Source organism: Rhinichthys klamathensis, unplaced genomic scaffold, assembly GCF_029890125.1.
Source record: "Rhinichthys klamathensis goyatoka isolate OS25496 unplaced genomic scaffold, OSU_Roscu_1.1 h1tg000176l_1, whole genome shotgun sequence".
In the NCBI taxonomy this organism is placed as follows: Eukaryota; Metazoa; Chordata; class Actinopteri; order Cypriniformes; family Leuciscidae; genus Rhinichthys; species Rhinichthys klamathensis.
Window position 1 is genome coordinate 1,020,202 of NW_026606705.1, and position 24,799 is coordinate 1,045,000.

Genomic DNA, 24,799 nt, shown 5'->3' on the forward strand with positions numbered 1-24,799 from the left:
CACACATTATCTTCTATAGCAATAATGTGCCACGTTTAGAAATAATGTTTACAATTTTTTTAAAATACTTTTCTTTTTTTTAAAGAATATCCAATGTTTTTTATATCGTGCACCTCACCATGACTTCTTAACTTGACCTTTTAAATAAAGGTATAAAAAGTTAAAATCAGAAAAAAATACTTTGCATCCTTTTAGGTTTGGTTCATTTTATATTTCTTTACATTTAGTGACTTTCTAAAACCAAAACCGGTCCTCAGTTCTGCTGTCATTGCTATCATGCCAAGCATTTTAGAGAACAATTGAGTTATTCTCAGAAAGGTATTTATTATTATTACTACTACTACCTTTAAAGTTTCTAACTACACATTTTTTGAAAAAATAAAAAAAATAAAAACAGAAAACAGTTCTTACCCACAAATTAAATTAATCCACTTAAAGCCTTGTTTAGATCCTTATTTCATGTGAAAAATGTTCCAAAAAAAAGAAAAGTCCCCCTGTGGTGAAAATCCAGCTTTTAATGTTGTTTATCTGTCTGTGTGGTGTTTTTAATATGCTTTAAGACAAACCATGTACAAAGTCAACACCATCGCTGAGTATTTTCTCCTTAAAACTGCAGTTTTTAAGGAAAAAAACGTTCAAATATGAGTTTCAAGGGATAAAATGATTGACTATAGGGGGACTTTAAACGCTGTTTGAAGCGCCGCATCAAGACTTTTATTTTGAAACAGTTTGTTTACGTGCAAAATGTGCGCCTTGCGTCACGCTGGTGCGCGTCGTTTGAGGAGCCGCGTCAAGCTCTGTACTGTACCACAACAGCACATGATTTCTGTCTATAGAGTTTAAAAATGGCAGTGTGCAGCTTCTTTCTTCAAGGTCGCTGTAGATACGGAGATAAATGCTGGAATGAGCATCCGAGAGGAGGAAGAGGAGGAGATAATCGAGGAAACCAGCAGCAACAACAACCCAGCAGAGGAGGTCAACATAAACACACACTCTCACACTCTCAGTTCACTGGATTGTGTGGTTCATGAGCAAGATAGCATCCTGTCTCTTACAAAACTACTATATCACCATCGAGATTACATCGTTTTTGGACACTATATAATGCTGGTAACACTTTGAATGTGTACTTCAAGTCTTATATAATATAATATTAATGCTATGAAAGGCAGCTTAACTGTACTTCCATAACTGTTTCTTAACACACTTAAGAACACTTTGTAATCATGTAAAATGAAACGTTTTACTTTAAAGCAAATTTTAATAATCTTTTTTCCTGTTTTTAAGTGTAAATAAGTATTCATTTGAATGTGTTGACTAACATAGTTAAGCACATGTAAAGTACTTAATCATAATTTTAACTGTAGTGTTTTTGATATAACATTTATTATTATCAACTTTATTATTTGCGTATAACGATGTACTTAAGTGAGTCGTAAAGTTCAAATATCTGGATTTAATAATAAATACATTTTCATTAGATTTGCAAATGACATGCACTTTACATTAAATTCAGTTCACATTTAAGTATATTCTTTCAAATTTAAATCTGTAATAAGTACTCTTTTTAAAAAAGTGTTTTCACAAGGTAAATTCTGTGTAAATACTATGGTCTATATCAGGGATGGAAATTAACTTTTTTGTCCACCGGCCACTGTGGCTGGTGGATTTCAAAATCTACCAGCCACTCAATGTTTTTACCAGCCACTTTCTTGTTTTTAACCGACAATGTGTAACTGCATGTGAAAATTAATACTACAAGAATACTTAAGCAGTTCATTTAATCTCAAGTCTCAATTAAATACTGACATTTTCTCTTTCTCTCACCCTCGGCCTCATCCACCTAATCTGTCATTTATTTTTGTTTTGATGATAAATTGAGCCAGCCTCCAAAAGTAATTAACCTGTCCTGTGATTTTTTTTTCTCTCACACAACACTCTCCACACACGGATTTATGAGCTATAGTATGTTGGTTGCCTTTATATTAGAATAATATTTAATATAATCTAGATATGAAATGGAATAAATAGCATTCAATACAAAATGAATATGTCTCATATATTGAAATCAAGTTTTATGTGATAAAATATTTGCTTTGTTGTGCATTAGAACCACATCAGGCATTTAGTACAAAATAATTTATTGAAGCATCCAGATACTTCACCACGTGACAGCAGCTAGGCTCCTGATTGGTTAACGCGGCGCGAATTGACGCTAAAGTTCAGATTTTTCAACTCGGGCGGCAGACGCGAATTCGCGTCAAACGCGTGAATGCACAAAAGCACTCAATAAAATCATGCGCGCGGAACGCGTCAGACGCTCGAACTTGCCGCGCGAATGAGGCGTATTCGCATCTACCACGGCGCGCTCTACACCTCATTCGCGCCGCAGGAATTTTTTACGCGCGTAACGCGTCTTTGCATTGAAATCACTCGCGCCAGACGCTCTATTCTCGTCTGGTGTGAACGCACCATGATGTTTTCTCTGCAGACCTCTACGCCTGCGATGTAACGCCACATTTTGTTTGAAGGTGTGCCTCCTCTAAAAGTGTCCGCCGTCCGGGTGAAACAGTATGCTATTTTTATTTACCCGCCACGGTGGCCGGTAGGTGAAGCGAGTTTACCCGCCGCCACAACACAAAATCACCCGCATTTGGCTGGTGGCGGGTGCTAATTTCCATCCCTGGTCTATATGTATTTATATGCAATCGAAATTACTCAACCCCCATTGCAAATCAGGTTTATTAGCAAAATCTACCGACTTTCAGCTGTTTACAAACAAATCAAACTAAAGTTATTGAAAAAGCTCAACACAACAAATGTTTCGAGTGGTTTCCCCAAATTCAACTGAAAATGCAACTTTTAATGACTTCGGCAGTCTCAAAATTATTCAATCCCTTCATGGCAAGCATCTTTAGTACTGAGTAGAACAACCTTTTGCTCTTATGACCTGCTGCAAATGAGATGTAGAACCAGACAGCAGATTCTGAGGAATCTGAGCCCGTTCCTCATGAGCAATGGCCTCCAGTTCAGGGATATTCTTGGGTTTGTGTGCTGCAAGCGGCTTCTTCAAATCCCTCCAGAGGTTTTCTATGGGGTTCGAGTCAGGAGACTGTGATGCCACTGTATCTTCCATGACTTCTTCTGCAACCAAGCCTTGGTGGGATTTGAGGTGTGCTTGGGATCGTTGTCCTGTTGAAGGTCCAATCTTCAGCTTCCTCACTGACGGCATGATGTTTTCTCCTAGGATTTCCTAATACTTCAATGAATCCATCTTGCCTTCCACACGCTGCAGGTTTCCAGTGCCGGAGGATATAAATCAGCCGCAGAGCATCACGAGCCCCATCATGCTTAACATGTTCATTTCAGCATATATGCTTTATTCTTCTTCCTCCAGACATACCGCTGATCCATAGGGCCTAAAAGGTATTTTGTGTGTTCTAGCTCAAGCACACCTGTTGCAACTAATGAAGCCCTTGATTAGTGAGACAATACCTTTTTTGCAGATTTGTGCTCTTGTGAGGGATTCTAATCAGGGGGTTGAATAATTTTGAAACTGCAGAAGTCATTAAAAGTTGCATTTTCAGTTAAATTTAGGGAAACCACTTGAAACATTTGTTGTGTTGAGGTATTTCAATTACTTTTTTTTTTATTTGTTCATTGCAAACAGCTGAAAGTACATTTTGCCAATAAGCCTGATTTGCAATGGGGGTTGAATAAATTTAATTGCAAATGTATATGTCTATATATGACATAGGCAGTAATTATATTTGTCAACAAAAATCTTATATATACACCTTGAGATCAGATGGTGATCAAAAGTGTGTCCAAACTTTTCACTGGTATATTAAAATGTAAAACAATGCCATAAGTACACTATATTGCCAAAAGTATTGGGACCCCCCTCGAAATCATTGAATTCAGGTGTTCCAATCACTTCCTTGGCCTCAGTATAAAATAAAGCACCTAGGCATGCAGACGCTTCTACAAACATTTGTGAAAGAATGGGTCGCTCTCAGGAGGGATGCAGTGGGGTAAAGCGTGGGATGCAGTGGGGTAAAGCGTGGGATGCAGTGGTGCAAAGCGTGGGATACAGTGGGGTAAAGCGTGGGATGCAGTGGTGTAAAGCGTGGGATGCAGTGGGGTAAAGCGTGGGATGCAGTGGTGTAAAGCGTGGGATGCAGTGGTGCAAAGCGTGGGATACAGTGGGGTAAAGCGTGGGATGCAGTGGTGCAAAGCGTGGGATACAGTGGGGTAAAGCGTGGGATGCAGTGGTGCAAAGCGTGGGATACAGTGGGGTAAAGCGTGGGATGCAGTGGTGTAAAGCGTGGGATGCAGTGGTGCAAAGCGTGGGATACAGTGGGGTAAAGCGTGGGATGCAGTGGTGTAAAGCGTGGGATGCAGTGGGGTAAAGCGTGGTGTAAAGCGTGGGATGCAGTGGGGTAAAGCGTGGGATGCAGTGGTGTAAAGCAAGCCGCCACTTGGTTCTAGAGCAGTGGAGACGTGTTCTCTGGAGTGACGAATCACGCTTCTCTGTCTGGCAATCCGATAGACGAGTCTGGGTTTGGGGTTTGGCAGGAGAATGATGCTTGCTTGACTGCATTGTGCCAAGTGTAAAGTTGGGTGGAGGGGGGATTATGGTGTGGGGTTGTTTTTCAGGGGTTGGCCCCTTAGTTCCAGTGAAAGGAACTCTTAGTGCTTCAGTATACCAAGACATTTTGGGCAATTTCATTCTCCCAACTTTGAGGGAACAGTTTGGGGATGTTCCTGTTCCAGCATGACTGCGCACCAGTGCACAAAGCAACGTCCATAAACTTTTGGCAATATAGTGTATTTTAGCTCCCAGTAATAACTTATACCATTTTTTTAACAATTTGTGAATGTTAACGGCAGTGACCAAAGTGACATGTTGTTCCAGGCTATGGGAACCGCGTGTGGATAAACCCATCTCAACGGACTGGGGGCGAGTTCATCCAGCCCTCCTCATTCTCCCGTGGCGGTAATGATTCAAACAGAGGCGGCGGTAATGACTGGAGCAGAGGTGGCGGCAATGACTGGAACCGAGGCAGCGGTAATGATTCGAACAGAGGAGGCGGTAATGACTGGAACAGAAGCGGCGGTAATGACTGGAACAGAAGTGGCGGTAATGATTCGAACCGAGGCGGCGGTAATGACTGGAACCGAGGCAGCGGTAATGATTCGAACAGAGGCGGCGCTAATGACTGGAACAGAAGTGGCGGTAATGACTGGAACAGAAGTGGCGGGAATGATTGGAACAGAGGCGGCGGGGCGTCCAGAGACATCAAGAGCTCTAACTTCAGCTTCAGCAACCAGAACAGATTCTCAGCGCTTGACTCTCAGAGCAACTTTGATAAAGCTGGACAAAACTCAACGGATGACAATGCAAAACATGTGTAAGTGCAGTTTACGCTTATGCATTTTTTGGGGGGACTGCTTGTATGCACAGCGCTTCACTCTTTCCACATTTTGTTATGTTACAGCCTTATTCCAAAATGGATTAAATTCATTATTTTTCTAAAGATTCTACAAACAATACCCCATAATGACAACGTGAAAGAAGTTTGTTTGAAATCTTTGCAAATTTATTAAAAATAAAAAACGGAAAAATCACATGTAATTGTTCACAGCCTTTGCCATGACACTCAAAAAATTGAGCTCAGGGTTATCCTTTTTCCACTGATCATCCTTGAGATGTTTCTACAACTTGATTGGAGTCCACCTGTGGTGAATTCAGTTGATTGGACATGATTTGGAAAGGCACACACCGGTCTATATAAGGTCCCACAGTTAACAGTGCATGTCAGAGCACAAACCAAGCCCAAGGAATTGTGTCTCAGGATTGTACCGAGGCACAGATCTGGGGAAGGGTACAGAAAAATTTCTGCAGCATTGAAGGTCCCAATGAGCACAGTGGTCTCCATCATCCGTCAATTTGAAAAAGTTTGGGACCACCAGGACTCTTCCTAGACCTGAATTTTTTTTCAAACTGAGCGATCAGGGGAGAAGGGCATTAGTCAGGGAGGAGACCAAGAACCCGATGATCACTCTAACAGAGCTCCATCGTTTCTTTACCCCTTTTCCGCCAAAGCATTTTGAGAGCCGGTTCGGAGCCGGTGCCTACTCGCGAACCAGTTCTTTGTGTTTCGACAGCCAAAGAACTGGTTCTCGGCCAGGAAAATTGGTTCCAAAGAGGCATCAACTCTTTCCTGGGCTAGATCCGTTCTTTCACCACGTCATGCTTACGTTGGGGGCGGGGTTATTGTGACCAACAACACGACGGGAATGGGAAAGCTAAGACGTATGACGACGTACACAGTGACGTAACTACGTCGGTCGCTGGGCTCTCTAGTCAGTGAAAAAACAAACAGGTTCTGAGAAGGTTCGCAAGTTGAACCAACTTTGAACCAGCACCCGTTCCGAACCAGTTCTTTTTGGGTGGAAATGAGGTAACAGTGGAGAGAGGAGAACCTTCCAGAAGAACAACCATCTCTGCAGCTCTCCACCAAATTTAGGCCTGTATAAGGTAGAATGGCCAGACGGAGGCCAATCCTCAGTTAAAGGTACACAGCCCGTCTGGAGTTTGCCAAAAGGCACCTGAAGGACTTTGGGGTGGTACTCTGTGTATTTCCACAGCAGGAACTTTCCCCAGGAACTAGGGACTTTGGGCTGGTACTCGGTGTGTTTCCACCACAGGAACTCTCCCCAGGAACTAGGGACTTTGGGCTGGTACTTGGTGTGTCTCCACCACAGGAACTCTCCCCAGGAACTAGGGACTTTGGGCTGGTACTCGGTGTGTTTCCACCACAGGAACTCTCCGCAGGAACTAGGGACTTTGGGCTGGTACTCTGTGTGTTTCCACCACAGGAACTCTCCCCAGGAACTAGGGACTTTGGGCTGGTACTCGGTGTGTTTCCACCACAGGAACTCTCCCCAGGAACTAGGGACTTTGGACTGGTACTCGGTGTGTTTCCACCACAGGAACTCTCCCCAGGAACTAGGGACTTTGGGCTGGTACTCGGTGTGTTTCCACCACAGGAACTCTCCGCAGGAACTAGGGACTTTGGGCTGGTACTCGGTGTGTTTCCACCACAGGAACTCTCCCCAGGAACTAGGGACTTTGGGCTGGTACTCGGTGTGTTTTCACCACAGGAACTCTCCCCAGGAACTAGGGACTTTGGGCTGGTACTCGGTGTGTTTCCACCACAGGAACTCTCCCCAGGAACTAGGGACTTTGGGATGGTACTCGGTGTGTTTCCACCACAGGAACTTTCCCCAGGAACTAGGGACTTTGGGATGGTACTCGGTGTGTTTCCACCACAGGAACTTTCCCCAGGATGAATTTAAATCTAAATGAAGTTCCTGGTAAATATTTCCCCCTCCGAAAGTCCCTTCTTCCGAGGTAGTACCTTTTCAAAGTTCAGGAACTTTCAGGGTTGGGGCTTGGGTGCTGAACATGCTGATTGGTTGAGTTCATGCCGCATTTTGATTGGTTGACTCCACGCAGAATTTTATTTTATGTAACATTTGATGCAGTAACAGTTGTTTGCTATTCGAATCAACAATGGAGTTTAAAAAATACGACCGATGGACCAACGACGAGGTTCAGGCTATATTAAGCTTAAATTTAGAGGAAGAAATCCAGCGGGAACTGTAAAGTAGCGTGCAGTCTTACGTCACCGGAGTAATTTGCCTAATCTTCACTCTACTTTAGACCGTGGTGGAAACACGGGTAGCAACAGGTCTGGGAGGGGAAAAGTTTCTGGAAAAAAAGTTCCTGGGACAAATTGTTCCGGGTAATTTCGGTGGAAACACGGCACATGTTGAGAAACAAAATGATCTGGTCTGATGAAACAAAGATTGAACTCTTTGACCTGAATGGCAAGCTTCATGTCTGGAGGAAAGCAGGCGCCGCTCATCACCTGGCCAATACCGTCCCTACAGTGAGGCCTGGTGGGGGCAGCATCAGCTGTGGGGAGGTTTTTCAGCGGCACGAACCGGGAGACTAGTCCGGATCGAGGGAAAGATGAGTTTAGCAATGTACAGAGACATCCTTGATGAAAACCTGCTCCAGAGCGCTCTGGACCTCAGACTGGGGCGACGGTTCCTCTTCCAACAGGACAACGACCCTGAGCACACAGCCAAGATAACACAGGAGTGGCTACGGGACAACTCTGTGAATGTCATCAGCCTGAAGGGGTTTATTCTGAGATAACAACCGGCTGGATATGTCCTTCAGTGGCCCAGCCAGAGCCCACACTTGAACCCGATTGAACATCTCTGGAGTGATCTGAAAATGGCTGTGCACCGACACTCCCCATCCAATATGATGGAGCTTAAAGGGATAGTTCACCCAAAAATGAAAGTTCTGTCAGTAATTACTCTCCCTCATGTTGTTCCAACCCCGTAAGACTTTCGTTCATCTTCAGGACACAAATTAAGATATTTTTGATTACATCTGAGAGCTGTCTCACTCCTAAGGGATTGAAACTTGCCTGTCCAGAAAAGTTATTAAAGCCATCGTTAAAATAGTCCGAGTGACTACAGTGGCTCAACCTTAAGTTTATCAAGCGACGAGAACACTTTTTGTGCGCAAAAAAACACAAAAATAACGACTTCATTCAACTATTTATTTTCCTCTCTGTGGGCCTCGAGTGAGTTCATGTAGTGTAACAGCGCAGCGCTTCTGGGTTGTACGTCATTTATTGTACCTTCCATTTTGGAATTAGGCTGTAACATAACAAAATGTGGAAAAAGTGAAGCGCTGTAAATACTTTTCCGGATGCACTGTATAAAGAGATCATTGATACACATGCATATTTGTATTTCAGGGATACAATCCAGACAGACATGGAGGTCTGGCAGACTTCTGGTCAGTGGCTGTTTTCATGTTATTCGGTCCACAACGGCCAGATCTCAGGTCAGTTTAGCACACAGACTCATCACAGTCTGTCAGTCTTTTACCTTTCAAGTAAATATGAGCTGCTAGGTTTTGCAGACAAATGAGAAAATGTCTGACAAACATGACCTGCTGCTGGCACTAAGCTCCTGCATTATTTTGCAGTTCGACAACGGGAGGTTTTTATCTTTATATTTGTTAATCTTATTCATATTATTCTTGATATTTTGCAGGGTTTGTTGACTTGTCTCCAGAGGAGCTGAGACAGGAATATTACTCCTGCCGAGCGTCTGGTGATATACAGCCTTATGTAAGATTACCACTTTACTTCTTTAATGAATGAGCAGATTCAAGAGACTTTATTTCCCATGATGCTGAATCTGAGCATCTCATGTAATCCTGTGTGGTGTTTCAGGTGAACTCAGTCCAATTGCTGGCCAACCAATGGAGTAGCAGAGTTCAGGAGCTGCGGACCATGAGCAGCTCCACCCAGATCAGTGTGGTAAGATGATGTTTCTCACTTGCATTAAACCGGATGGACGGAAGGAGTTTAAGTAAGGGATAATGTACATCCAGCCGGTTGTTCTATCAGAATAAACCCGACAGGGTGATCAGGATCAGGTCTTCGTCAGCCTGAAGGGGTTATTCTGAGATCTCACACACACACACACACACACACACACACACACACACACCTGAAGGGGTTTATTCTGAGATCACACACACACACACACACACACACACACACACCTGAAGGGGTTTATTCTGAGATCTCACACACACACCTGAAGGGGTTTATTCTGAGAAACACACACACACACACACACCTGAAGGGGTTTATTCTGAGATCACACACACACACCTGAAGGGGTTTATTCTGAGATCTCACACACACACACACACACACACCTGAAGGGGTTTATTCTGAGAAACACACACACACACACACACACACACCTGAAGGGGTTTATTCTGAGATCACACACACACACACACCTGAAGGGGTTTATTCTGAGAAACACACACACACACACACACACACACACACACACCTGAAGGGGTTTATTCTGAGATCACACACACACACACACACACCTGAAGGGGTTTATTCTGAGATCTCACACACACACACACATACACCTGAAGGGGTTTATTCTGAGAGACACACACACACACACACCTGAAGGGGTTTATTCTGAGAGACACACACACACCTGAAGGGGTTTATTCTGAGACACACACACACACACACACACACACCTGAAGGGGTTTATTCTGAGATCACACACACACACCTGAAGGGGTTTATTCTGAGACACACACACACACACACACACACCTGAAGGGGTTTATTCTGAGATAACAACCGGCTTGATGTACATTATCCCGCTTATTACACGGCTACTTGCACATAAGTAAATAATAAGACACGAAATATTGATCTGAGTTGAAATATTGTATTAGGTCTTTAAACGCAAAGCTTCGCGGAGCAGTTTCAGCGGCGAGTTCAGACTAGAGGAACATTTAGGAGATCTGGTTTACAGTCATACACTTATTACACAGCATTTCACCACATTAATAATTATGGAGATTAGAGATATTGATTTCAGATTAAACTGTTTTAAAATCGTACCTGTTTGTATCTCATAATCCAACAGTGTACAAAACAATAGTCACAAAATGGCCGCCGCTGCGTTTGTTTGAAACAAGAGAGAGCGAGTCCACAATACAGGATGGCATAATTAAATTACTCTACACAAAATATTGATTTGACTGAGTTTTAATATTTAATTAGCTCACCAAAAGCAAAACTTCCATGAAGAAAACCCTTTCCTAGGGAGCGTACACTCACCTAAAGGATTATTAGGAACACCTGTTCAGTTTCTCATTAATGCAATTATCTAATCAACCAATCACATGGCAGTTGCTTCAATGCATTTAGGGGTGTGGTCCTGGTCAAGACAATCTCCTGAACTCCAAACTGAATGTCAGAATGAGAAAGAAAGGTGATTTAAGCAATTTTGAGCGTGGCATGGTTGTTGGTGCCAGACGGGCCGGTCTGAGTATTTCACAATCTGCTCAGTTACTGGGATTTTCACGCACAACCATTTCTAGGGTTTACAAAGAATGGTGTGAAAAGGGAAAAACATCCAGTATGCGGCAGTCCTGTGGCCGAAAATGCCTTGTTGATGCTAGAGGTCAGAGGAGAATGGGCCGACTGATTCAAGCTGATAGAAGAGCAACTTTGACTGAAATAACCACTCGTTACAACCGAGGTATGCAGCAAAGCATTTGTGAAGCCACAACACGCACAACCTTGAGGCGGATGGGCTACAACAGCAGAAGACCCCACCGGGTACCACTCATCTCCACTACAAATAGGAAAAAGAGGCTACAATTTGCAAGAGCTCACCAAAATTGGACAGTTGAAGACTGGAAAAATGTTGCCTGGTCTGATGAGTCTCGATTTCTGTTGAGACATTCAGATGGTAGAGTCAGAATTTGGCGTAAACAGACTGAGAACATGGATCCATCATGCCTTGTTACCACTGTGCAGGCTGGTGGTGGTGGTGTAATGGTGTGGGGGATGTTTTCTTGGCACACTTTAGGCCCCTTAGTGCCAATTGGGCATCGTTTAAATGCCACGGCCTACCTGAGCATTGTTTCTGACCATGTCCATCCCTTTATGGCCACCATGTACCCATCCTCTGATGGCTACTTCCAGCAGGATAATGCACCATGTCACAAAGCTCCAATCATTTCAAATTGGTTTCTTGAACATGACAATGAGTTCACTGTACTAAAATGGCCCCCACAGTCACCAGATCTCAACCCAATAGAGCATCTTTGGGATGTGGTGGAACGGGAGCTTCGTGCCCTGGATGTGCATCCCACAAATCTCCATCAACTGCAAGATGCTATCCCATCAATATGGGCCAACATTTCTAAAGAATGCTTTCAGCACCTTGTTGAATCAATGCCACGTAGAATTAAGGCAGTTCTGAAGGCGAAAGGGGGTCAAACACAGTATTAGTATGGTGTTCCTAATAATCCTTTAGGTGAGTGTATATCGCTGCTGTCTTCAGTGACCCGGATGAGCCTGTGTTTCTGTTCTCAGCGGCTGTTATCTAGGAATATCACACCGCTGGATAGAGCAATTGACCAATCAGAATCAAGTATTCAAATGTAAAGCCAAAACAATCTGTTACTGTAATTTCCAATGTACTGTAATTTCCACTGTAATATTATAACTGTCAAGCTGCTTTGAAACGATCCATATTGTTAAAAGCGCTGTATAAATGAAGGCGACTTGACTATTCCACAGAGCCGTGTAATGAACCGTGTTATTGATGTCCTCAGATCTCAGAGCTGAATAACTCCAGTTCCCAGACGCCATCGCAGGGGTTCGCTTCGACACCATCGCAGGGGTTCGCTTCGACACCATCGGGGTTTGGAACCACATCATCATCAACGCCAACATCTGGCTTTGGAGCAGGAGGTTTGTTCTGGATTTCTTCACAGTAATAAACAGGAAAACACTGTTATTATTAATAAACACTGTTATTATTAATCATAATAACAGTGTTAAAGGTACACTCTGATTTTGGCTATCTAGAGGTTAAAAAACAAAACAAATAAATAAAATTTTTTTCTTAAATGTATACATGCGTGTGTGTATTTATATATACAAAATAATTATACACAGTACACACACATATATTATGTAAACACAGACTTTTATTTTGGATGCGATTAATCATTGCCCAGCACTAGTTAAAATTTAATCAAATGTTTTGTATTGTTTGGAGCTGATATGCCGGTAAATTTAAATAAAACCTATCAACTCTTTGAAAATAGGAAATATTTTTTTTTTTTATCCTATATGTTTTGGTAAACCACTATATTGTTTTCTCAGGGTTTGGTTCCGGCTCTCAGAGCAGCAGCAACTTCAGCTTTGCCTCGTCCAAAACTGACTTCGGAGCTTCACATACTACCCAGAATGCACCTAGGTTTGGAGACGCTGTGTTCAGCACTGCTCAGACGGCACCGGGTTTCGGCAGTCCCGCTCCGTCTGTGACCACCTTTTCTTTTGCACCACAAGCTGCAGAAAATAAGCCCAGCTCAGCAGCCGGGTTCAGTTTCAAGACGTCTGCGGGAGGATTGGGCTCCGGGTTCGGGTCCTCGGCGCCGGTCGCGGGCAGTGGCTTCGGTCAGAGCAGCGGTGTGTTCAGTGGAGCTGCAGATTCTGCTGGGAGTTCAAGAGACAGTCTGTTCACGGCCCAGAGTGACCTGACAGCCGAAGAACTGAAGGAGTTCACAGGCAAACGCTTTACTCTGGGTCAGATCCCTCTCAAACCTCCTCCTGCTGACCTCCTCATGGTCTAACACGGACTCTGGGCTCTGTGAACGGCCTCATCTTTTTTAATGCTATATTAATAAACATGTTTATAGACCAAGACAGTGAGTTTTTGTGTTTTAGTTCAACTACTGAAATTGCATTGTGGGTAAAAATGCTTGGTACCATGGTACAGTGATGGTAAATCATGGTCAATCTCAATGATAGTGCATATGAAGTAATATTAACAAATACAATTTATCTATCCGACAATGAAAAAGTGCATTCGAATAGCATTTGCTGCGTACAATCCCTTATTGCTGTGCCATAGTACATCGATGGTATCAAAACCATGGTACTGAATGATTCTCTTATTTATTTACAAAAGTATTTACATCATACTTTAAAGAATACTGTGGTTCATTTGCAAGAAATCATGCCAGTACAATGTCCAAAAACCATGATGTTTTGCAAAAAGCAAGTGCTCTGTGTTCAAAATAAGCCTAAAATGCATAATAATAAACAAAAAATGTAATTAAAAATAAACTAAAATGTATTTACTATATACACAGTATATTCAGTTTGTGAAATTATGAAATGCAATTATAAAATGTTACAAATATTTGTTGTTAAATACCGTTTTTATTTATCATTCTTCTCATTTATTTTGTTTATGTGGTTGTAAAGTCATAATTTAGTTATAATATTGTTTTGACAATCTGCTTGCTATTTACTGATTTAACATGCTTATAAAGTAATTTAATTACAATTAATTAGCACATATAATTACACGGATATGACAGAAGAAAGATGGAAATATACAGTTTCCCGGGAAATCCGCCCCGACAGCTCTAAAATCAAACGTAATTTTAGGGTAAGTCAAAACCATAGACTGTAAAAAATAGGGTCAAAACACGGTTTGGATTTTTTTATTTTTTTTTATGTACTCGCTCATTATTTAAATTCTAGTTATTTCGAAGAAGAAGAAAAAGAAACGTAGCTTTAATTTGCGTATTAATTCGTCCTAACATCAGGGTCATGTGACAGATGACTGATTGGTGGAGATGCAGCGCGCGACGACCGAAACGCCGGAAGCGGGAAACCCAAACACACACACACACTCATGTCTCGACGCGACGCGACAGATGGCGGTTTTAAATATGTATTTGGCATTTTGCGCTCGTTATACCCAGTCGTGCAGACTCTGGAGGAGTTCACAGATGGGCTTGTGTTCTCTGATGGACGGAAGCCGGCTCTGCTGGAGGAAAGAGACGGAGCGCGGTTTAAAAATCTCGTCAGAGGACTGATGATATGCGCGTTCACGGCACCACAGCAGCAGCGCGTGCCCGCACAGGTACCTCACACTCAACACTTTCTGACAGTTCGTTTGTTTACACATCAAAACAAACCGGGGTTTCAGCAAAGTTTTGATCATTTAATTAGAAAGGCTTTAGAAAGTCGTGTATTAAAGGCTTTATTGGCTTGATTACATGTCAGTTCCTTAACTTAATGATTTAATCATGTTTCTTGGAGGATTGATTACCTTGTTTATAACCACAGTTTTACTACAAATACCATGATTAAACTATGGTTAGTGTAGCAAAACCAGTTAAGGGGTTAAACATATCCTTTTTCAGGTTTTATAATGGGAGTGAATGGTACCTTACCGCAAATAAGCGCATCCATCCATCATAAAAGTAATCCATAAGGCTTCAGTGGGTTAATAAAGGATAAAAATCCATATTTATACAGTCAAATCAAAATTTATTTAGACACCTTCAACATTTCTCACATTATCACAGTTTATTTGCTATAGTTTAAAAAATGGTAATAAAATATGAGCCGAACTCAGAGTTCTCAGATCAGTGGATATTTGACTGGTTTTGTCCGCCCTTCTGTTAGACTCTCACACATGAATTATGTTGAATATCTGTCAGCTGTTAGATTTTACTACACAATTAGATAATACCAGTTTAGCCCAACCAGTGACCAAGCAATGCTTCATGTTGTTCAGTCTGTGGTGTGACTGTGAATTATATATTATGTGTCTTGTTTCAGCTCAGCACGCTTCCGGAGGTTCTGGCGTTCACCCTAAACCACATTAAACGGAAGAAGCTGAGGAACGTCCTGGGATTCGGCTATCAGTGCAATGACGTGACGGCCTGTTCGGATCCGTTCCGGTTCCACGGAGACGTTTCGCAGACGGCGGCGTACATCAGCACTAGCGAGCTGTGGAAGCGGATCAACCAGCGTCTGGGAACCGAGGTCACGCGGCACCTGCTACAGGACTGCGCCGTGTTCGCTACCGTCCCGCCCGCGTGTTTGCTTCAGGTGTGCGGAGAGCCCGTGTACGACCGGCTAATCCCGCGCGCATGGTCCGGGTTTTCCCTCAGCCACGTCTCGGCTCAAACGCAGAAAAATCCCGGTATCCCGCGGAAAACGATTGCAAGAGATGCTAAGACGAGCACAAGAGATGTTAAGATGAGCGCAAGAGACGCTAAGACGATCGCAAGAGATGCTAAGACTTTCGCAAGAGATGCTAAGACTTTCGCAAGAGATGCTAAGACTTTTGCAAGAGACGCTAAGACGAGCTCAAGAGACGCTAAGACGAGCGCAACAGACGCTAAGACGATCCCAACAGACGCTAAGAGGAGCGCAACAGACGCTAAGACGGTCACAACAGACGCTAAGACGAGCGCAACAGACGCTAAGACGAGCGCAACAGACGCTAAGACGAGCGCAACAGACGCTAAGACGAGCGCAAGAGACGCTAAGACGAGTGCAAGAGACGCTAAGATGAGCGCAACAGAGGCTAAGACGAGCGCAACAGACGCTAAGACGAGCGCAAGAGACGCTAAGACGAGCGCAAGAGACGCTAAGACGAGCGCAACAGACGCTAAGACGAGCGCAACAGACGCTAAGACGAGCGCAAGAGACGCTAAGACGAGCACAACAGAGGCTAAGACGAGTGCAACAGACGCTAAGACGATCCCAACAGACGCTAAGACGATCCCAACAGACGCTAAGACGGTCACAACAGATGCTAAGACGTTAACAGACTCGAAAAAGAGAGCAAGAGATGACGAGAAGCACGATAAACATCCTGTTATGAAGAAGCGAAAAGTGATTACGGATGAATCCGACGGGCCGCCGACCGCAAATCACGGATCTCGGAGCTGGAAACCCGCGGAGCAACGCCCTCCTCGACCGTCACACTGCTCGATACGCGTTCTAAGCATGCTTTATAATGGGCGGGGCATGAAGAGCTTCCTGCTCAACAGGAAACTGAAAGATGTGGGCGGGGCTAGACGTCTGCAAGGGGTGGATCTCGTTCGGATGATTTTCCTCCAATCAGAGTTTAACACGCAGGGTAAACCGAAGAAACTTCCAAAGCGCTTCTTCGCGATGGTTCCCCTGTTTAGTCGACTCTTACGCCAGCACAGGAAGTGCCCGTACGGCTTGTTCCTGAACAGGAAGTGCTCGGAAACTCAAGACGCGCAAGACATGGAGTCGTTGCTCAAATCGCATTTCTCCGCGTACAGGGTGTATCTGTTTGTGAGGGAATGTTTGCTTTACGTTGTTCCTGAGGAACTTTGGGGAACCCAGGAAAATCGGCTTCACTTCCTGTCCAATGTGAAGAACTTCCTGCGTCTTGGGAAATTTGAGCGCCTCCCGTTGGACCAGCTGATGTGGAAGATGAAGGTTAAGGCCTGCCATTGGCTGGGACTCAAGAAACGTGTGTCTTTAACGCCTTTATTCGTAACTATTATTTATTATAACTTTGGTTGTTTGAAGCCAAACATACTGGATGTTTTTTGTGTTATGCAGGTTTGTTATCGTTTACTAAAACTAAAACCATAACAAAACATTTTCATTACTTGAAATAATTTTAAAAAACTATATTTCAGCTAGTTGCCAAGACAAAGTTCATCATTCATTTATTTGAAGTACTAAAATAACTAAAAATAAGCATATTAAAAAATGACAAAAATACTCAACAGAATGACAAACTAATTACTAAAAAAAATTTAATTAGTTAATTGCTAATATTAATAAAAACTATGATAGTATATCTAGGGTTGGGTATCGTTTGATTTTTTTTATCACTTTTTTTTATTTTTAACGATACCGATTTCGATTCTGTTTATCAATTACGATTCCTAATTGCGATTCCAATAACGTTAAAAAAACTTGGATATCATTCACATTTAGTCTTGTTGCAGAACATGTAATTGTGTCTGAATATCATGAGCAGAAATCATCAGCTAAAGAACACTTACACAAGCAGCGTTTGCCTGCGGTTTAAACACAACTTGCCGAACTAATATACAGGTCCTTCTCAAAAAATAAGCATATTGTGATAAAGTTAATTATTTTCCATAATGTAATGATAAAAATTAAACTTTCATATATTTTAGATTCATTGCACACCAACTGAAATATTTCAGGTCTTTTATTGGTTTAATACTGATGATTTTGGCATACAGCTCATGAAAACCCAAAATTCCTGTCTCAAAAAATTAGCATATTTCATCCGACCAATAAAAGAAGTGTTTTTAATACAAAAAAAAAAAGTCAACCTTTAAATAATTATGTTCAGTTATGCACTCAATAGTCAATACTTGGTCAGGAATCCTTTTGCAGAAATGACTGCTTCAATGCGGCGTGGCATGGAGGCAATCAGCCTGTGGCACTGCTGAGGTGTTATGGAGGCCCAGGATGCTTCGATAGCGGCCTTAAGCTCATCCAGAGTGTTGGGTCTTGCATCTCTCAACTTTCTCTTCACAATATCCCAGAGATTCTCTATGGGGTTCAGGTCAGGAGAGTTGGCAGGCCAATTGAGCGCAGTAATACCATGGTCAGTAAACCATTTATCAGTGGTTTTGGCACTGTGAGCAGGTGCCAGGTCGTGCTGAAAAATGAAATCTTCATCTCCATAAAGCTTTTCAGCAGATGGAAGCATGAAGTGCGCCAAAATCTCCTGATAGCTAGCTGCATTGACCCTGCCCTTGATAAAACACAGTGGACCAACACCACCAGCTGACATGGCACCCCAGACCATCACTGAGTGTGGGTACTTGACACTGGACTTCAGGCATTTTGGCATTTCCTTCTCCCCAGTCTTCCTCCAGACTCTGGCACCTTGATTTCCGAATGACATGCAAAACTGAGCAACAGTCCAGTGCTGCTTCTCTGTAGCCCAGGTCAGGCGCTTCTGCCGCTATTTCTGGTTCAAAAGTGGCTTGACCTGGGGAATGCGGCACCTGTAGCCCATTTCCTGCACACGCCTGTGCACGGTGGCTCTGGATGTTTCTACTCCAGACTCAGTCCACTGCTTCCGCAGGTCCCCCAAGGTCTGGAATCGGTCCTACTCCACAATCTTCCTCAGGGTCCGGTCACCTCTTCTCGTTGTGCAGCGTCTTTTGCCACACTTTTTCCTTCCCACAGACTTCCCACTGAGGTGCCTTCATACAGCACTCTGGGAACAGCCTATTTGTTCAGAAATTTCTTTCTGTCTTACCCTCTTGCTTGAGGGTGTCAATGATGGCCTTCTGGACAGCAGTCAGGTCGGCAGTCTTACCCATGATTGCGGTTTTGAGTAATGAAACAGGCTGGGAGTTTTTAAAAGCCTCAGGAATCTTTTGCAGGTGTTTAGAGTTAATTAGTTGATTCAGATGATTAGGTTAATAGCTCGTTTAGAGACCCTTTTCATGATATGCTAATTTTTTGAGACAGGAATTTTGGGTTTTCATGAGCTGTATGCCAAAATCATCAGTATTAAAACAATAAAAGACCTGAAATATTTCAGTTGGTGTGCAATGAATCTAAAATATATGGAAGTTTAATTTTTATCATTACATTATGGAAAATAATGAACTTTATCACAATATGCTAATTTTTTGAGAAGGACCTGTACACTTCAAGCGTTATTAAAGACAATAAACACTCAGCAATTAAAAAAGGATAAATAAAAAATGAGCAATCGCAGCAAATAGACACAACTAAACAGTGTTTTAAGATTTCCAGGTACTGAAACTGTAATCAAATGTAAAATAACAAGTTTATTAATAAAACATTACAAATATAGTAACAAAAGTTATTCAGTCAAGAACAAGTGAATTTTCGTTTGATTAGTGTTATAATAGAGACGGCAGAGGAATATTAGGCTTCTGTCACTTTAAGAGCTGCACTGATCCAGTATACTGATACATGTGTGAGTTTCTCGCTTGAATGCTTTAAACTCACATTGAAATGCTCACAAAAGAATCGATAAGAGGAATCTACATTTTTATTTTATAACAAGTATCGGATTCCTGACCTCAAGTACTCGAATCCCAACCCTTAGTACAGTAGTCAACATTTGAAGTGGATCAAAACCTTTCATCAAAGTTATACATGAATTTTGAACAATACCCGTTCTTGTCGTCCCTCATTTTTTGATCCACTTTAAATGTTGTCGCCTGTATGTCAGTAAAGAGCGTGATGAGGCTTGCAGTGAGTGTGTGTGTGTGTTGCTGTAGGTCACTGCGCCAGTGAGCATCGCTACAGGGAGTGGATCTGCGCTCAGTTCCTGGCCTGGACGCTCAGTGGGCTCGTGGTGGGCCTGGTGCGAGCGCTCTTCTACGTCACCGAGAGCATGGGACAGAAGCACGCACTGCGCTTCTACAGGGCTGAGGTCTGGAGCAAACTGCAGGACAGGGCCTTCAGGTGCGCGCAGCAGTCATGTGACTCGCACCACACGGCGGAAGAAATAAGAAAACGTATTAGAGTAGAAACCCTAAATGAAGCCAGTTTTTTGGATTATGTTTTTTTTTAAATGACAAATAAGCACATTTTTGCTCACTTCTGATTATTGTAAATAAAATTAGTTTTTATACTATTTATTTATTACTATATAGATAAGTTCCTTTAAACTTAGATTTTTTTTTTTATTTTGTATATTCCTTTAGTTGAAAATTATTTAAATTTAAAATAAAGTTATAAGTAAAATGTATATTTAAATATATTCATTTTCACACACAAATCTTGTATATATATTTATATTAATGTTTGCATATTTATATTAAATCTGAATATATTCAACTTGAAAAGTTATTTTAAAATGTTTTCTATAAATATTATATATATTATTGTACTACTGGTAGTATTGTTTGTACTGAATCTAATTAATGCTTAATATTTAAAACTCTCTGAACCTGATTGTATAACTGCAATGAGAAATATGACCTGTTTTGTTTAATATTATTGTACTCTGAAAAGTATTTAATGAGCTATATTTTTGAGAAATGTTCATCAGTGTGCTAATGTTTGATTCTGGTCCTGATCTGTTTGTTGTCAGTGTTCATCTGTCTAAGGGCCAGTGGAGGGCCCTGTCTCCGTCTCAGGCCCTGAAGTTCCCGAAGACCACGGTAACATCCCGAATCCGGTTCATCCCGAAGGTGAGCAGCATGAGGCCCATCACTCGACTCACGGGGAGCAGAGAGTCCCTGCAGGTGCGTTCACTAGTGTTACACATCTCACTAGTGTTACACATCTCACTAGCGTTACACATCTCACTAGCGTTACACATCTCACTAGCGTTACACATCTCACTAGTGTTACACATCTCACTAGTGTTACACATCTCACTAGTGTTACACATCTCACTAGCGCTACTCATCTCACTAGTGTTACACATCTCACTAGTGTTACACATCTCACTAGTGTTACACATCTCACTAGCGCTACTCATCTCACTAGTGTTACACATCTCACTAGCGCTACTCATCTCACTAGTGTTACACATCTCACTAGTGTTACACATCTCACTAGCGCTACTCATCTCACTAGTGTTACGTATCTCACTAGCGTTACACATCTCACTAGCGCTACTCATCTCACTAGCGTTACGTATCTCACTAGCGTTACACATCTCACTAGCGCTACACATCTCACTAGCGTTACACATCTCACTAGCGTTACACATCTCAATAGAGATACGCATCTCACTAGCGTTACACATCTCACTAGCGTTACGCATCTCACTAGCGTTACACATCTCACTAGCGTTACGTATCTCACTAGCGTTACACATCTCTCTAGCGCTACACATCTCACTAGCGTTACACATCTCACTAGCGTTACACATCTCAATAGAGATACGCATCTCACTAGCGTTACACATCTCACTAGCGTTACGCATCTCACTAGCGTTACACATCTCACTAGCGTTACGCATCTCACTAGCGTTACACATCTCACTAGCGTTACGCATCTCACTAGCGTTACACATCTCAATAGAGATACGCATCTCACTAGCGTTACGCATCTCACTAGCGTTACGCATCTCACTAGCGTTACGCATCTCACTAGCGTTACACATCTCAATAGAGATACGCATCTCACTAGCGTTACACATCTCACTAGCGTTACGCATCTCACTAGCGTTACACATCTCAATAGAGATACGCATCTCACTAGCGTTACACATCTCACTAGCGTTACGCATCTCACTAGTGTTACACATCTCAATAGCGTTACACATCTCACTAGCGTTACGCATCTCACTAGCGTTACACATCTCACTAGCGTTACGCATCTCACTAGCGTTACACATCTCAATAGAGATACGCATCTCACTAGCGTTACACATCTCACTAGCGTTACGCATCTCACTAGCGTTACACATCTCAATAGAGATACGCATCTCACTAGCGTTACGCATCTCACTAGCGTTACGCATCTCACTAGCGTTACGCATCTCACTAGCGTTACGCATCTCACTAGCGTTACACATCTCACTAGCGCTACACATCTCACTAGTGTTACGCATCTCACTAGCGTTACGCATCTCACTAGTGTTACGCATCTCACTAGCGTTACACATCTCACTAGTGTTACGCATCTCACTAGTGTTACGCATCTCACTAGCGTTACGCATCTCACTAGCGTTACGCATCTCACTAGCGTTACACATCTCACTAGTGTTACGCATCTCACTAGCGTTACGCATCTCACTAGCGCTACACATCTGACTAGTGTTACGCATCTCACTAGCGTTACGCATCTCACTAGCGTTACGCATCTCACTAGCGTTACGCATCTCACTAGCGTTACGCATCTCACTAGCGTTACGCATCTCACTAGCGTTACGCATCTGACTAGTGTTACGCATCTCACTAGCGTTACGCATCTCACTAGTGTTACGCATCTCACTAGCGTTACGCATCTCACTAGCGTTACGCATCTCACTAGCGTTACGCATCTCACTAGCGTTACGCATCTCACTAGTGTTACACATCTCAATAGAGTTACGCATCTCACTAGCGTTACGCATCTCACTAGCGTTACGCATCTCACTAGCGTTACGCATCTCACTAGCGTTACGCATCTCACTAGCGTTACGCATCTCACTAGCGTTACGCATCTCACTAGCGTTACGCATCTCACTAGCGTTACGCATCTCACTAGTGTTACGCATCTCACTAGCATTACACATCTCACTAGCGTTACACATCTCACTAGTGTTACGCATCTCACTAGTGTTACTCATCTCACTAGTGTTACACATCTCACTAGTGTTACGCATCTCACTAGTGTTACGCATCTCACTAGTGTTACGCATCTCACTAGCGTTACACATCTCACTAGCGTTACACATCTCACTAGCGTTACGCATCTCACTAGCGTTACGCATCTCACTAGTGTTACGCATCTCACTAGTGTTACTCATCTCACTAGTGTTACACATCTCACTAGTGTTACTCATCTCACTAGCGTTACGCATCTCACTAGTGTTACACATCTCACTAGTGTTACTCATCTCACTAGCGTTACTCATCTCACTAGTGTTACGCATCTCACTAGTGTTACTCATCTCACTAGTGTTACTCATCTCACTAGCGTTACACATCTCACTAGTGTTACACATCTCACTAGTGTTACTCATCTCACTAGCGTTACGCATCTCACTAGTGTTACGCATCTCACTAGTGTTACACATCTCACTAGCGTTACACATCTCACTAGTGTTACACATCTCACTAGCGCTACACATCTCACTAGTGTTACACATCTCACTAGCGTTACACATCTCACTAGCGTTACACATCTCACTAGCGTTACCCATCTCACTAGCGTTACGCATCTCACTAGCGTTACAACACATCTCACTAGTGTTACACATCTCACTAGTGTTACACATCTCACTAGCGCTACGCGTTACGCATCTCACTAGCGTTACGCATCTCACTAGCGCTACACATCTCACTAGCGCTACGCATCTCACTAGCGTTACGCATCTCACTAGCGCTACACATCTCACTAGCGTTACGCATCTCACTAGTGTTACGCATCTCACTAGCGTTACACATCTCACTAGCGTTACACATCTCACTAGCGTTACACATCTCACTAGCGTTACACATCTCACTAGCGTTACGCATCTCACTAGTGTTACACATCTCACTAGTGTTACACATCTCACTAGTGTTACACATCTCACTAGTGTTACACATCTCACTAGCGCTACGCGTTACGCATCTCACTAGCGTTACGCATCTCACTAGCGCTACACATCTCACTAGCGCTACGCATCTCACTAGCGCTACGCATCTCACTAGCGTTACACATCTCACTAGCGTTACGCATCTCACTAGCGCTACACATCTCACTAGCGTTACGCATCTCACTAGCGCTACGCATCTCACTAGCGTTACACATCTCACTAGTGTTACACATCTCACTAGCGTTACGCATCACACTAGCGCTACACATCTCACTAGCGTTACGCATCTCACTAGCGCTACACATCTCACTAGCGTTACGCATCTCACTAGCGTTACACATCTCACTAGCGTTACGCATCTCACTAGCGCTACACATCTCACTAGCGTTACGCATCTCACTAGTGTTACGCATCTCACTAGCGTTACACATCTCACTAGTGTTACACATCTCACTAGCGTTACGCATCTCACTAGTGTTACGCATCTCACTAGCGTTACACATCTCACTAGCGCTACACATCTCACTAGCGTTACGCATCTCACTAGTGTTACGCATCTCACTAGCGTTACACATCTCACTAGCGTTACACATCTCACTAGCGTTACACATCTCACTAGTGTTACGCATCTCACTAGTGTTACGCATCTCACTAGCGTTACGCATCTCACTAGTGTTACACATCTCACTAGCGTTACACATCTCACTAGCGTTACGCATCTCACTAGCGCTACACATCTCACTAGCGTTACGCATCTCACTAGTGTTACGCATCTCACTAGCGTTACACATCTCACTAGCGTTACGCATCTCACTAGTGTTACGCATCTCACTAGCGTTACACATCTCACTAGCGCTACACATCTCACTAGCGTTACTCAGCAGTACATTTAGTACAATATGAATGTATAAGGATTTTGCTATCCTCACTCACATAAAATATAAAAAATTATGTCTGGTTATATTTGACTGTATATTCACCACATTTTATTCATGTTTGTTAATAAAAATAATTAGTTGGGGTTTTTTTACATGTGAAAACAGTGTGGTTGTGTAATGTT

At 42.8% G+C, this 24,799-nt stretch overlaps 2 protein-coding genes across 5 annotated transcripts in view; both read left to right on the forward strand.

Moving 5' to 3' along the window:
• Positions 1-752: 752 nt before the first annotated feature.
• nup42 (nucleoporin 42) lies at positions 753-13,818 on the forward strand. 4 transcript variants are annotated; one of them, XM_056260241.1, is made up of 8 exons: positions 753-975; positions 4,919-4,993; positions 5,066-5,414; positions 8,850-8,938; positions 9,151-9,227; positions 9,333-9,419; positions 12,278-12,416; positions 12,834-13,818. In XM_056260241.1, the coding sequence occupies exons 1-8, from the start codon at positions 846-848 to the stop codon at positions 13,301-13,303; spliced, it is 1,416 nt and encodes a 471-aa protein (XP_056116216.1). In that variant the 5' UTR covers positions 753-845; the 3' UTR covers positions 13,304-13,818. The 4 variants fall into 4 exon arrangements, with proteins under 4 accessions (XP_056116216.1, XP_056116214.1, XP_056116217.1 ...); XM_056260239.1 differs by having other exon boundaries at positions 755-975; positions 4,919-5,233; positions 5,282-5,414; XM_056260242.1 differs by having other exon boundaries at positions 756-975; positions 4,919-5,137; positions 5,282-5,414.
• Positions 13,819-14,383: 565 nt separating this feature from the next.
• tert (telomerase reverse transcriptase) overlaps positions 14,384-24,799 on the forward strand; it is a 22,695-nt gene continuing 12,279 nt past the window's right edge. The window contains 5 exon segments of the mRNA XM_056260475.1: positions 14,384-14,447; positions 14,450-14,607; positions 15,312-16,989; positions 19,775-19,961; positions 20,593-20,746. Coding sequence (XP_056116450.1) covers positions 14,399-14,447; positions 14,450-14,607; positions 15,312-16,989; positions 19,775-19,961; positions 20,593-20,746 — 2,226 coding nt within the window. The 5' untranslated portion in view covers positions 14,384-14,398.